The 13,294-nt window shown below is 39.9% G+C and overlaps 1 protein-coding gene across 7 annotated transcripts in view; it reads right to left on the bottom strand.

The window, feature by feature from the left end:
- Nucleotides 1-13,294, bottom strand: part of DOCK7 (dedicator of cytokinesis 7) — a 223,108-nt gene that overhangs the window by 189,375 nt on the left and 20,439 nt on the right. For all 7 annotated transcript variants that reach the window (XR_012785763.1, XM_075557038.1, XM_075557029.1 and 4 more), the window contains exon 2: nt 2,985-3,090. Coding sequence is in view for 6 of the 7 variants with exons in the window: in XM_075557038.1 (XP_075413153.1) it covers nt 2,985-3,090 (106 nt within the window). In the remaining variant the exon portion in view is untranslated. The remainder of the gene's footprint in view (nt 1-2,984; nt 3,091-13,294) is intronic.

Below are 13,294 nucleotides of genomic sequence, written 5' to 3' on the forward strand. Positions count from 1 at the left end.
TCCACTGCCAGTGGATTCTGACGCACAGCAACTGTACGCAGGGCTTCAGAGGGTCTAAATCTTTATGCATAGTCAGCCTCATCTCTCCCCCACACAGTTGCTGGTGAGTTTAAAGGCCAAGCCCATCAAGCCAGCAGGGCTCTTTCCACTTTGAACCATAAAGCTCAAATAGGTTAAATGTGCAAGGTTACAGGCAACCCCGGGTTACAACTGAGATGGGTTCCTAACTACCTGTTAATGTGGCATTCATAGGTGGGTCAGAATAGGAGCATATAATTCTTATCCAACCTTACTTTAATGCAAGAAAAGGTTGAAACCTTTTCAATCAATGATTTAAAGGTTGCAAGTAAAGATGATTGTACAAAACATCTGTCAGAATAGAGGCTGGTTCATTCATTTCAAAGTGTGGGCCAGTTTACAAAACACTAAAGAGTAAGTATGATTTGTCCATAAATTGAACATTGATAAAATAAAGATTGCCTATACATGCAAACAGTAACTAGAAAAGAGATAAGGAGGCTATATCATATCAATCTAAAAGATTTTAAGTCAAAAACTATTACAAAAGAGCATTTTATATAAATAAAATTGTCAGCACATAAAGATATAGAATCATTTTAAACATAGACCCACCAAACAAGAGAGGTCCAAAATATATGAAAAAAATTGAAAAATATACGGGAAGATACAGTCAGTTCTACAATGATAGTTGTAAATGCTAATATCTACTTTAAATAAAAGAATATCTAGACAGATGATCATTAAGGAAACAAAGAGCTTGAACAACAGTGTAAACAAAACTAAAAGACATACAGAACACTACCCAACAACAACAGAATATGCCTTATTATTTTGTGTAAATGGAACATTCTCCTGGACAGAATAGGAAATAAAACTCTCCATAAATTTTAAGACATCAAAATCAAATAAAGTATTTTCTCTAATTACATGGAATAAAATTAAAAATTCATAGAGGAAAAATAGAATTTACAAATTCACGTAAACTAAACAACACACTGGTTAAACAACCAATGGGTCAAACAATGGTAATTAGAAAATACTCTGAGAAGAAGAAAATAAGAGCACACAACACACCAAAACATATGGGGCATAGCGAGAGAAGGACTTGAGAGGGAAATTTATAGCTACATAAACCAGCATCGAGAAACCCAAAACACACTGCCATCAAGTCAAACACAACTGCTCCGAGGCTGCAAATCTTTAAGGAAGCAGATTGCCTCCATCCCGAACCTTTCCATTAGCAGTCCAGCTACATGGGTCACCTTTGGACCAACACAGATTTCAAATCAACTACCCCAATTTACCAAGAAATAAAAAAATCATCACAAACCAAACCCAATGTCAACAGGAGTAAATAAACAATGAAGATCAGAGTTGAGATAAAATAGAAAAACAATGGAGAATCCAGAAAAAAATGAAGTTAGTTCTTTGAAAACCTATAGCTAGACTGACAAAAAAGAAGCAAATAACTAAAATCAGAAATTAAATGAAGGCCATGACTATAAACCTTACAGATATTAAAGCACACTACCCTAGTCAACCCCAACTCATAGGGGCCCTACAGGACAGAGTAAAAGTGCCCCTATGGGTTTGCAAGGCTGTAAATCTTTATGGAAGCAGAAAGCCTTCATCTTTCTCCGTGGAGCAGCTGGTGGTTTTAAAGTGCTGAACTGCTGACCTTGTGGTTAGCAACCCAACTCATAACCCTGAGACCAGAGCGCCTTTACAGAAATTAAAATACTCTAACCTCACAGCCATTGAGTCGATTCTGACTCAGAGCAACGCTGCAGAGCAGGGCAGCACTGCTCCCGTGGACTTCTTAAACCAGGAACTTCTTATGGGAGCAAAATGCGTCATCTTTCTCCACTGAACCTTGGTGGCACAGGAGCTACCCATAGTAGTTACGCATTGAACTGCTAACTGCTGGATTAGTAGTTCCTTCCAAGTCACCAGCCCCTCCATAGGGAAAAAGATTGACAATCTGTCCCAGGGAGACAGTCTTGAAAACTCACAGGGGCAATTCTATCCTCTCCTATTGGGTTGCCATGAGTCAGAGGTGATCTCTATTCTAAGTGGGAATTGACTTTGAACTGCTGACCGTGCACCTAGGAGCCCAATTTGTAACTACTATGCAACCAGGAAACTGTAAAGTTTCCTTACAGAAACTTAAACTTACTAAATAATACCGTGAACAACAAATTAATTTTACTACATTGTCTAGATAGGATGGATAAAGCCTAAAAAGATTTAAATTTTCAAAACTAACCCAAGATTAGAAATTTTCAATAGACCCATAGTAACCGGAATAGAAATATTAAATCAGCAATCAAAAATTTAGGACCAGAGCACTTCATTGGTCAATTCCACCAAACACTTTAAGAATAATAATCCTACTCAAAATCTTCAAATAAAAAATGTGTAAGGGGGAGGACGGGGACAACAACACTTTCTAATACATTCTACAAGGACAGCATTACCATTACCAAAACCAAAAACAGCACAAAAAAACTTAACATTCCTAAAATATAGATGCAAAAATTCTCAACAGAGTACTAATAGCAATATAACAAAATATACCATATAATTTATAGATTAAATACATCCCCCAAATATGTGTTTCATTATTCCCATTTGTTTCATTATTCCCAGTAGTTTCATTATTGAGGTCACACTAATTTAGGGTGTATCTTAAAAGTTATCCCTCTTGTGATTGAAAAAGAGCACATTGGATATAGAGACAAACTAGCACAAACCAGAGAATGGGGGGCAAAATGAATCTACAAGTCAAGGAACTCCAATGATTTCCAACTACTAGAAGTTAGACAAAGATGGACCGCTCCTTAAAGCCACTTTCCGAACTGACTCCTGGCCTCCTATGCTGTGAAATCAAAACAAACCATTCTTTAAAGCCATCTACTTGTACTGTAGTACCAAAAAATGAAGACAACATAAGTGTTACTTACTGTGGTGTGATGGGAAATGTTGGCAACAATGTTGAGGTTTTTGAGCAGTTGGGGAGAACCACTATATTGTCCAGAGATCTGCTTCCTAACTTCAGCTGCTACCGTTCTATAAATAAAGAAAGCAAATGCATTATTTTTAAGTTTAAAATAAGGGAAGCAAGGAAGGATGAGCCAGCCAGGATACAGTATAGCACTGATGAAATATACAACAGTCCTCTAAGTTCTTTAATGCTTCCTCCTCCCACTATCATGACCCCAGTTCTGCCTTACAAATCCGGCTAGACCACAGCATGTACATGGTAAAGATAAGAGCTTTTGGCACAAGGAATCCAGAACAGGTAAACCCCTCAGGAACAATAATGGGAGTAGCAATACCATGAGGGTAGATGGAAGGTGGGGGAAGAAAGGGGCCACGCCACCAAATAATAATGACCGTATAACTGCCCTACCCACCTACCCAGGGATTAAGGGAGACAGCAGATGGTATAAAATATGAAAATAATAATAATTTATAATTGATCAAGGGTTCATGAGAGTGGGCGGGTGGGGGAGGGAAGAAAAAAATAAAGAACTTAGAGGAGCTGATACCAAGGGCTCACGTAGAAAGAAAATGTTTTGAGAATGATAGCAACATATGCACAAATGTGCTTGACACAATGGATGTATGGATTGTTATAAGAGCTATAAGAGCACCCAATAAAATGATTTAAATAATAATAATAAAATAGGAGAAGCTAAGTATATTAAACTTTCATTCTAAAAAATGAAATCTCAGCACATCAACTAAAGCTATGAACTTGGTTGTTGTTTTTTTTAATATCGATAGCTTACAGTTAAAGTAGAACTTTTTTCCTCCATCCAACCTACAGCCCTGATCTTGTCCTGACTTCTTTTGTTTGGAAAACTCAAAGGAACTCAGTTTAAGTCCCTCAGTGCCCAAACTACCATTTTATTTTTCTTCCCAACTGTTTTACTGGCATATAATTCACATAACATGCAATTCAATAGTTCAATCATGCAATAAAACTATTTTATAATCAACTTACAAGTGGCTTTCCTTGTGTATATAGTATTTCAAAATTCATAATTTGGCCTAAAGTGGAGCTGGAAACTGTATGTACAAGAAGCATATATTAAAATTTATATATTTTAAAAGACATAACATTAATGTGAAATACTTTTTTTAAATCAACATGATAGAAATTTGAAATATTCTTTCTTTTTAATATTACTAGTTCCTCACAAGATAGAAAACTATTTCCATTTTTACTTATTAATAAATGTCCTTTCATAATGTGACCATAATCTCTTTCCAGCCTTACAGTTCCTTTTACAAATTCCTGTCAATGAATGCAAATAGTTTCCTACAGGTTGTTTCTCTCTCTTGTCCACCCACCCAGGCCTCGACTAGTTTTAAGGGTAAAAAAGTTTCAAGACCAACATGAGTCTAGCATGAGTTTCATGCCCATCATCTAAATTGTACAAAGTACTAAACTGTACCAATATGCACCCAAGCCATGTGATCTTCAATTGCCCCATAAGCATGTGAAAGTTGGACAATGAATAAAGAAGACCAAAAAAGAACTGATGTTATTTGAACTGTGATGCTGGAGGAGAATATTGAAAGTACCATGAACTGCTAAAAGGACAAACCTAGCTGTCTTGGAAGAAGCACAGCCAGAATGCTCTTTAGAGACAAGAATGGCAGGTTTCTCTTACATACTTTCAACACGTTGTCAGGGGAGACTAGATCCTGGAGAAGGACATCTTGCTTGTTAAAGAGGAAGGGCATGAAAAGAGAGAAGGGCTTTCAGAGAGATGGATGGACACAGGGGCTGAGGATGGCACAGAACCAGGCAGTGTTTCATTCTGTTGAACGCAGGGTGGCTATGAATCAGAAACCAACTCAAAAGCACCTAATAACAACATGCCCCCCAGGGGAGACAGTTTCTCCTTTTCACCTGCTATAGCATTAATCTTGGAACCCTAGTGGCCCCATGGTTACAGATCTTGATTGCTAACTGAAAGGTCAGTGGTTCAAATCCAGCTACTCCAACAAGGGGAAATGTAGCAGTCTGTTTCTAAAAAGATATAAAGTCCTAAAAACCCTTTGGGGCGGTCCTACTCTGTCCTATAGAGTCACTGTGAGTCAAAATTGACTCTATGGAAACAGGTTTGTTTTGGTTTTTATATCACTAATCAGAAAATGCAGACTTACATAATTAACCTTGCAGCCAGAGGACAGGAAATGTTCTTTCTGGTCACAGTCCCTGGTCATAGGATTACTACGCTATTTGAATTGGAGCTGTGATGATTTCTTGTTAACAGGATCGATGATGAATAAGCCAGGTGCAATTGAACAAAGGCTTCTTTCCTCCTATCCTCCCTCTCTTTTCCCTATTCATTTAGGTATATAACCCTTTGTCTTTTGTTTACAGTATCTATTGGAGACATGCATGTGTGGGGAGGTTTCCAGTGCCAACTCACCCTGGCATGAGGGTCTGAAGGAAATCAGCCCCATGATAAATCCTATCCAAGTCATCTTTGTCTAAATCACTATGTAAGTAAATAAATCTGATCTCGCCACTGGGTAAATGACAATTGTTGCCTAAGAGCTGCAGCCCTGCAGGAGTCCATTTCTCATCTTGGCTCACTACACCATAAAAACGTCTCGGCCCACTTTAGCTAAAAATAATATACCACCACAGCCCCTCTTTAGAACTCTCACAGTCTTTATCATAATCTAAGCAGAACTTTCTTCTCTCCCGGGTATTTTTTTTCCAACTGTTATATGCTCTAAATAAACAGAAGCAGTGGTTTTATTAATCTGTTTTCAAAAAATACTTAGCCTGTGGTACTTAAACAGGTAAACATTGATCCCTAAAAAAAAATTATACAGTATTCTGAAGTTACTGGCAAATCAAATAAATCACAAAAGCATTAGAATAATTTGACAAATATATCTTTATTTGAATCACAATCAGTGTTTGAAGTTCCAAGGTTTTAAGCAGGTTATCCTAGAGGGATACTATAGTATTTCAAATATATATAAATAAAGAGCATTTGTAAAATTAAAATTTTTTTCCAATGTTTAAGTGAATATAAAGCTCAAGACCTATTGTCCTTGGTTATCACAAAACTATAAAGCAAAATATTCAGTGAGTCCTAAACCCACACACCAAAAACTTCCCCATTATATTAATGTTTAGAACAAAATAAAGGTTAAAGTGCTCAGCAGCTAACCAAAAGATCAGTGTTTCCAACCCACCAGTGTTAGAAAGGAGTGGCTCAGGAGGAAAAAGATACGGCAATCTGCTTTGTAAAGAAGTACTGCCTTGGAAACCCTGTGGGTTAGTTCTAGTCAGAGCTGATTAATGGCACTAAGTCGGGGATTCGTTTAAAAGAAGAGTCCCCAGATCGAAAAAACAACTAGATGTTCAGCTTACCAAAAGGTTGGCAGTTCAAATCCACCTAGAGGAGCCTCTAGAGACAGGCCTCGAGATCTACTTCCAACGGATCAAAGCTATTGAAATACTATGAAGCACAATTTCACACTAAAATCCATGGGATCATAAGTTGGAATCAATTTGACAGCAGTTGGCTTGTTTTGAGGTTCTGTTTAGTTTTGTGGGTGGAACCTTGTATTAGACAGGGTTCTGTAGAGGTAAAAAACAAACCAGGACACTAATGATTAGATAGATAGATAGACAGATAGATAGATAGATAGATAGATAGATAGATAGATAGATAGATAGATGATAGATAGATAGATAGATAGATAGATAGATAGATAGATAGATAGATAGATAGATAGATAGATAGATAGATTCATTCATCCATCGAGAAGGAATATAACAGCTAATTAGTCCACAGAGCAGTACACAGGGCTCAGTTCAGCTCTCCTGGAACAGTTAATATACTGGACATCCTTCAACTCACTCGGGTTGCCAGGTCCAAGGTCAAGGAAGCAGACAACTGAGTCCTCCCTTGAGCAAGGCAAGCAGAGTCTGCACAGAGGCAGCAAACAGCAGGGTGGATCACAACAGTCAGGAGCTCAGGAGCTTAGAGCAGGCCCGGATGAGATATCAAACAGATAAGATATCGATCACAAGCAATGCAAGGTGACAGGATCCACCAGCCTCAAGCTCAAGCAAATGTACACACCAAGCTCTCAAAGGAGCCTCAAGCTCTATGGACACGATCCACACAATGGCCTAGCCCACAGGTAGTGTAACTCACAGATTGAGGCAGAGAACTCGCTAAAGCAGCAGCATACTCCAGCACACTCTGATCCCCAGAGAGCGAGAGAGAGGGGTCAGGCCTTGCAGAGCCATTATCCTCTTTCCCCTCAAATAAAACTGTGACCTGATTAATCCCACATGTTCCTATTGCCCAGATTGGCACAATAAAACTAAATATCACAGTCCACCCCTTGCCAACTTAGCACCTGTACACATTCTTTAGTCATATATAATTTCCAGACATTAATGAAATCACACACTTAACACCATACATCTATCATATATATAAATACATCTATCATATATATAAATTGTATCTGGTACATCATACATGAACAAAGGAAAAATATCCAATAAGCACCTATAAAGAATACTGACAATCACAAACCTCGCTTTTGCAACTCATCACGTGGTCATAACTGGCAGAACTACCTTATTCTACTTTCCATTCTGTTTTACCTTTGCCCTCAGCCAGCACCTCAGCTGGATATGGTCCTTTGCCTGGTGGGATGACCCAGACCTTCATTCCTGAGGGGGCTGGGTCATTCAACATCCTCTCAAGAGTGGGTTGCTATAGTTTAACATATACTTTACTCACAGGGCATGGTAGTACTAAGAGATGGCCTACGGTATGTCCTGGATTCCAGACATATCTTCTTTACCTCCATTATGTAGCACCAGTCCAATTTCTCCTTGGTAATCAGGATCAATCTCATCACTCAGTACATTGACACCCTTGCTAACCTATTGATCCAAAAGCATGAAGAGCCTGAAGTGGCCAGGGCGCATTCTCAACTGCCAGTTCAGTGGAATCAGTACTTTGTTCCAGGCGGGAGAGGGAGAGTTCCTACCTTCGAGACTGGGGCCTCCAGGCTTGAAGAGTGCAGCGTTGCTGGGACAAGAAGCAAAAATGCTGCAAGTGGATCACTAGGAGTAATAGTGAGTGGTGCCACTCCAGCTTCCATCCCTTGGTTCCTGGACCCATGAATCCTGGCGACTGGAGACACAGCACCATATATTGACCACTGGTTTAGAGTGTATACAGCCTCCTGGAGAGCACTGTCCCAGCCCCACAAGTTGTTGCCACCTAGCTGGTGCTGTAATTGTGTCTTTAGGAGTCCATTCCGTTGTTCTATCAAATCAGCTGCTTCAGAATGATGAGGAGCATGATATGACCAGTGGATTCTGTGGGCATGGGCCCATTGCCACACTGCATTTGCTGTGAGGTGAGTTCCTTGATCTGAAGCAATGCTATGTGGGACGCCATGCCGGTGGATGAGGCATTCTGTAAGTCCATGAGTGGTAGTTTTGGCAGAAGCATCACGTGCAGGGAAAGCAAATCCATATCCAGAGTAGGTGTCTATTCCAGTAAGAACAAAACTCTGCCCCCTCCATGACAGAACTGGTCTTATGTAATCAACCTGCCACCAAGTTGTTGGTTGATCTCCCCGAGGAATGGTCCCATATCTTGGACTCAATGTTGGCTTCTGCTGTTGGCAGATGGGCGCTCAGCAATGGAAGTGGCCAAGTCAGCTTTGGTGTATAGAAGTCCACGTTGCTACATCCATGCATAACCTCCATTCCTGCTACCCTGTCCACTATGCTCATGTGCCCATTGGGCAATGACAGGAGTGGCAGAGGAAAGAGAACTCGTCTCCACAGTGTATGTCATCTTATCCACTTGATTCTTAAAGTCTTCCTCTTTAGAGGTAAATCTTTGGTGAGCATTCACATGAGACACGATTATCTTTACTTTCTTGGCCCATTCTGAGTGGTCTATCTACATACCTCTTCCCCACACCTCGTTGTCACCAATTTTCCAATCATGTTACTTCCAATTCCCTGACCATCCAGCCCAGCCATTAGCCACAGCCCATGAATCAGTGTACAGTCTCACATTTGGTCATTCTGCCTTCCAGGCAAACTGAACGGCCAGGTGCACTGCTCGAAGTTCTGCCCATTGGGAAGGTTTCCCTTCCTGAAAAACTGCATGGAGTAGCAATGAGGCAAATGACCGCCAAGGGGTTCATCACATCCTCTATAAAGCCTATCCCGACCATCTCTACTCTATTTCTCTCCACCTAGATATTCTTCTGTGTTTCCAAACCACCACAACTATCAATATGTTGTTGTTTGGTGCAGTCGAGTCAGGTCCAACTCACAGCAATCTATGTGCACCAGACTAAACACCAGTTATCTTCACAAATGTAACATTTGAAATATATGCACTGAAGGGAATGGACCTTCCAGACAGCTATTCAGGAAGACTGGTAACTACGCTCTACCTCTAAATAAGAAACCCGGCCATGTTGATATGGCACAGGAAAGCCCAGTGTTTGTATATTTTATTTTTGACAGACGCATATAAAGTATAAAATTCACGAGACTTCAAAAAGTTAGTGGAAAAGTGGCATGAAACTTTAAACCATTTCAACTTTATTTCTCCACATCAGCTTCGTCATGCTCAAGACACTTTGGAAGTAATGATAGCCATTTGGTCGGTTCCTAAAGTACTGAGGTCTTGGGAAGTGAACCAAGTCAATGTAGTCCTTTTTTTACATTATTAACTGAAGGATATAATAAGTGCCCTTAAAAAAAGTTTTTTTAATTAGGAAATCAGAAGGAGCCAAATCAGGACTCTAAGGTAGATGCCTAATGATGTTCCATGGAAATTCTCATAAAACTGCACTTCTTTAAAAAACAAAAAGATTGCACTTGTTTGATGAGAGTAATGAACAGGAGCATTTTCATAGTAGTGAAGGGCTCTCTGGTGAACCTTTCCCAGGCATCTTTTTGCTAAAGCTTTGGCTAACTTTCTCAAAAACACTCTCATAATAAAGAGATGTCATCATTTATTGGGTCTCCAAAAAGGCAAAATACCTTCCACAAGGCAAAAAAACCACTGTTGCCATGACCTGTTAACTGGTCTGCTTGTGCTTTTAATGGACCACTTCTTCCTCTTGGTAATCATTGCTTTGATTACGCTTTGTCTTCAAAGATCATATTGGTAAAGCTTGTCTTAGCTCGTTAAAATTCTGCAAAGAAATGCTTTGAGATCTTGCCTCACTTACTTAAAATTTCCAATAAAAGTTCTGCTCTTATCTGTAGTTAATCTGGATGTTACCAGTTTGGGCACCTATCAAGGAGAAAGTCTGTTCGGCTTTCAAGTTGTCACTCAGAATTGTGGGAGCCAAACCAATTGGGGGAGGATGTCTGTCTACAGTGTTGCCTGGGAGGGAAAGACAGGACTTTCCACTCCTAATGAGTTACTCTCCGAAATCCAAGGGGGTTTTACAGGGACAGTGCTACCCTGTCCTACAGGGTCACTATGAGTTGGCACCAACTCTCAACTCAGTGGCAGTGAGGGATGGTTGGCTAATAAATCTGCTGTTAATTGTCAGTCCGTTCCAATTAGAAAATGAACGAGAAGCTTTATCTTCAACATCATCTTATCCCTTCTTAATCTTGATTGTCTCATCTCATTTGTAAACTGCTGACTTCTTGGGGTCATTGTCCCCCCAACCTTTTTGTAAGGCATCCATGACTTTATCATTTTCCAAACTTCACCATAAATTTGGTCTTTGTTTCACAAGACTCATGGTGACTCCAAGCACATGAGTAGGCCATGTGACACCATGTAAGACAAGAAAAAGCATTTATAATCCACGGGGTTTTCACTGACTAATTTTCAGAAGTGGACCACTAGACCTTTCTTACAAGACTGTTTCAGTGTGTCAACACCATAGCAACACACAAGTTTCTTCCATCAGGCAAATGGTAGCTGTGCTTAACAGTCACAGACCAAGAATCAACCCCATGCGCCATATAAAAGGGGAGAAATCTACCCCTGGACCACATACTGAATGCTCAATAAATATTTACACACCTAATGTGAAAAATATGAAAAGAAACAATAGTCATCAAATAAAGAATGTCAGCTGTTGTAGGTGCCGAAGAGTCAGCTCTAACTCATAGCAACCCTATGTACCACAGAATAAGACACTGCCTGGTCCTGCGCCAGCATCACAGTTGCTTTTAAGCTTGAGCCCATTATTGCAGCCACTGAGTCCATCCATCTTGCTGAGGGTCTCCCTCTGTATCGCTGCCTCTCCACTTTACCACGCATAATGTCCTTCTCCAGGGTCTGGTCTCTCCGGATAACATGTCCAGAGCTTCTGAGACAAAGTCTCACCATCCTTGCTTCTGAGGAATATTCTGACAGCAACTCTTCCGAGGCAGATGTTTGTTCTACTAGCAGTCCACACACAGTACTCTCGGTATCCTTCGCAACGCCATCATTCACGTGCACCCGTTCTTCTGTGGTCTTCCTTAGTCATTGTCCACTTTTCACATGCCTGCGAGGTGACTCTGGATCAGGCATTCTTTAGTCCTCAAAGTGACATCCTAGCTCTTCGACATTTTAAAGAGATCTTGTACAGCCAATTTGCCCAAGCAAAACCTTGTTTGATTTCTTGACTGCCTCTCTTATAAGCATTGATTGTGGATTCCAGAAAGGCAAAATCCTCAATAATTGCTATCTTTTCTCCATTTATCATGATGTTACCTACTGACCCAGTTTGGGAGATTTTGTGTTCTTTACATGAAGTTGTAATCCATACCAAAGGCTACCGTCTTTGATGCTCATCAAGTGGGGCAGGTCCTCCTCCTTCCTCACTTTCAGCATGAAAGATTTTGTCATCCGCATATCACAGGGTGTTAACAGGCCTTCTTCTAATCCTGATGTCAAATTCTTCTAAATATAGACCAGCTTCACAGATTACTTGCTCAGCAAACAAAAGTGAGTAAGTATGATTACAGGATCCAACCCTGGTGCACACCTCCCCTGATTTTAAACCATGTATATTCTCCGGTTCTGTTTGAATAACTGCCACTTGGTCCATGCAGAGGTTCTGCAGGAGTTCAATGAAGTGTTCTGGAATTCCCACTGCTCAACGTTATTCACAGTTTGTTATAACACACCAACACTCACTCTTGAATATTAGAGTGTTACAATAAAATAATTGTGAACTTCTTGAGAACAGAAACTATTTCTTATTAATTTTTACATTCTCAATGTCAAAGACAATAAGGAAAGAGCAAGAGAACTGAAGAAATAAGCTTAAGACTGAAGAGAATAGGTGAGAGGTAGGGAATAAGAGCGAGTTTAGAAAGGACTAGCACATAGACTTTCTAAATACGCTCTACCATAAACAAGTATGCAAGTATTTTGTTTCTATTAGATTAGAATAGGAAGAGAAAAGTAGATCTTTTAAATTTACTTTTGTCAAAGAGTGAGGTACATGATGTCTACCGGGGAAAAATCTGAATCCATACAAGAATCTAATAGCCTTTTGCTTAATAGTCTATTTGACATCATAACTATCTCATTTGTTAAGTGGTGGGGTGAGATGCTAATACATGCTCTCCTACTCAAAATGAAACTTAAAAAAAAATCAATAACTTGTCTACTATCTCAAAACCAACCCAACCAAATCCACTACCATTTAACTTCTTCTGACTCATAGGACCCCTGCCTGCATAAGATTTCTGAGATTGTAAATCTTTACAAGAGCACCCACGTCTTTCTCCCACAAAGTATCTTGATGGTTTGAACTGCTGACCTTGCACTTATGAGGGCAATGTCTAACCACAGGGCCAACAGGAGTCCTTTATCTAGCTTAAAATTGGATCTGCTATGCCTTTAGCATGTATCTGTGAAGGGCTGGTACTTCTTGTAAGCTCTACAAGGATGTAACCAGAGTTACTACAAGAAGCCAAGGAAATAAGAGTCCCCAATATGGTGGTGTCTGACCTCCTCTGACTTTACAGTGGGGTGGGGGATCAAATAACATCTGCCTAAGTTCAGTGCCTCCACCTTCAAATCTTTCCAAATTCTGACACCGACCATTCCTTCCAAGATAAGCACCTACAGCTAATCATACCATTATCCCCATTTATCAAACGCTTAAAATGTGCAAGATACTGTGCAAACTGCATTACACGTGAAATATTTCCTTAAATCTTCAGAAAAAGCTCATGACACATGTACTAGATTGGGGAAATGAGGTT

This window comes from Tenrec ecaudatus, chromosome 1 (assembly GCF_050624435.1).
Source record: "Tenrec ecaudatus isolate mTenEca1 chromosome 1, mTenEca1.hap1, whole genome shotgun sequence".
NCBI classification, from domain to species: Eukaryota; Metazoa; Chordata; class Mammalia; order Afrosoricida; family Tenrecidae; genus Tenrec; species Tenrec ecaudatus.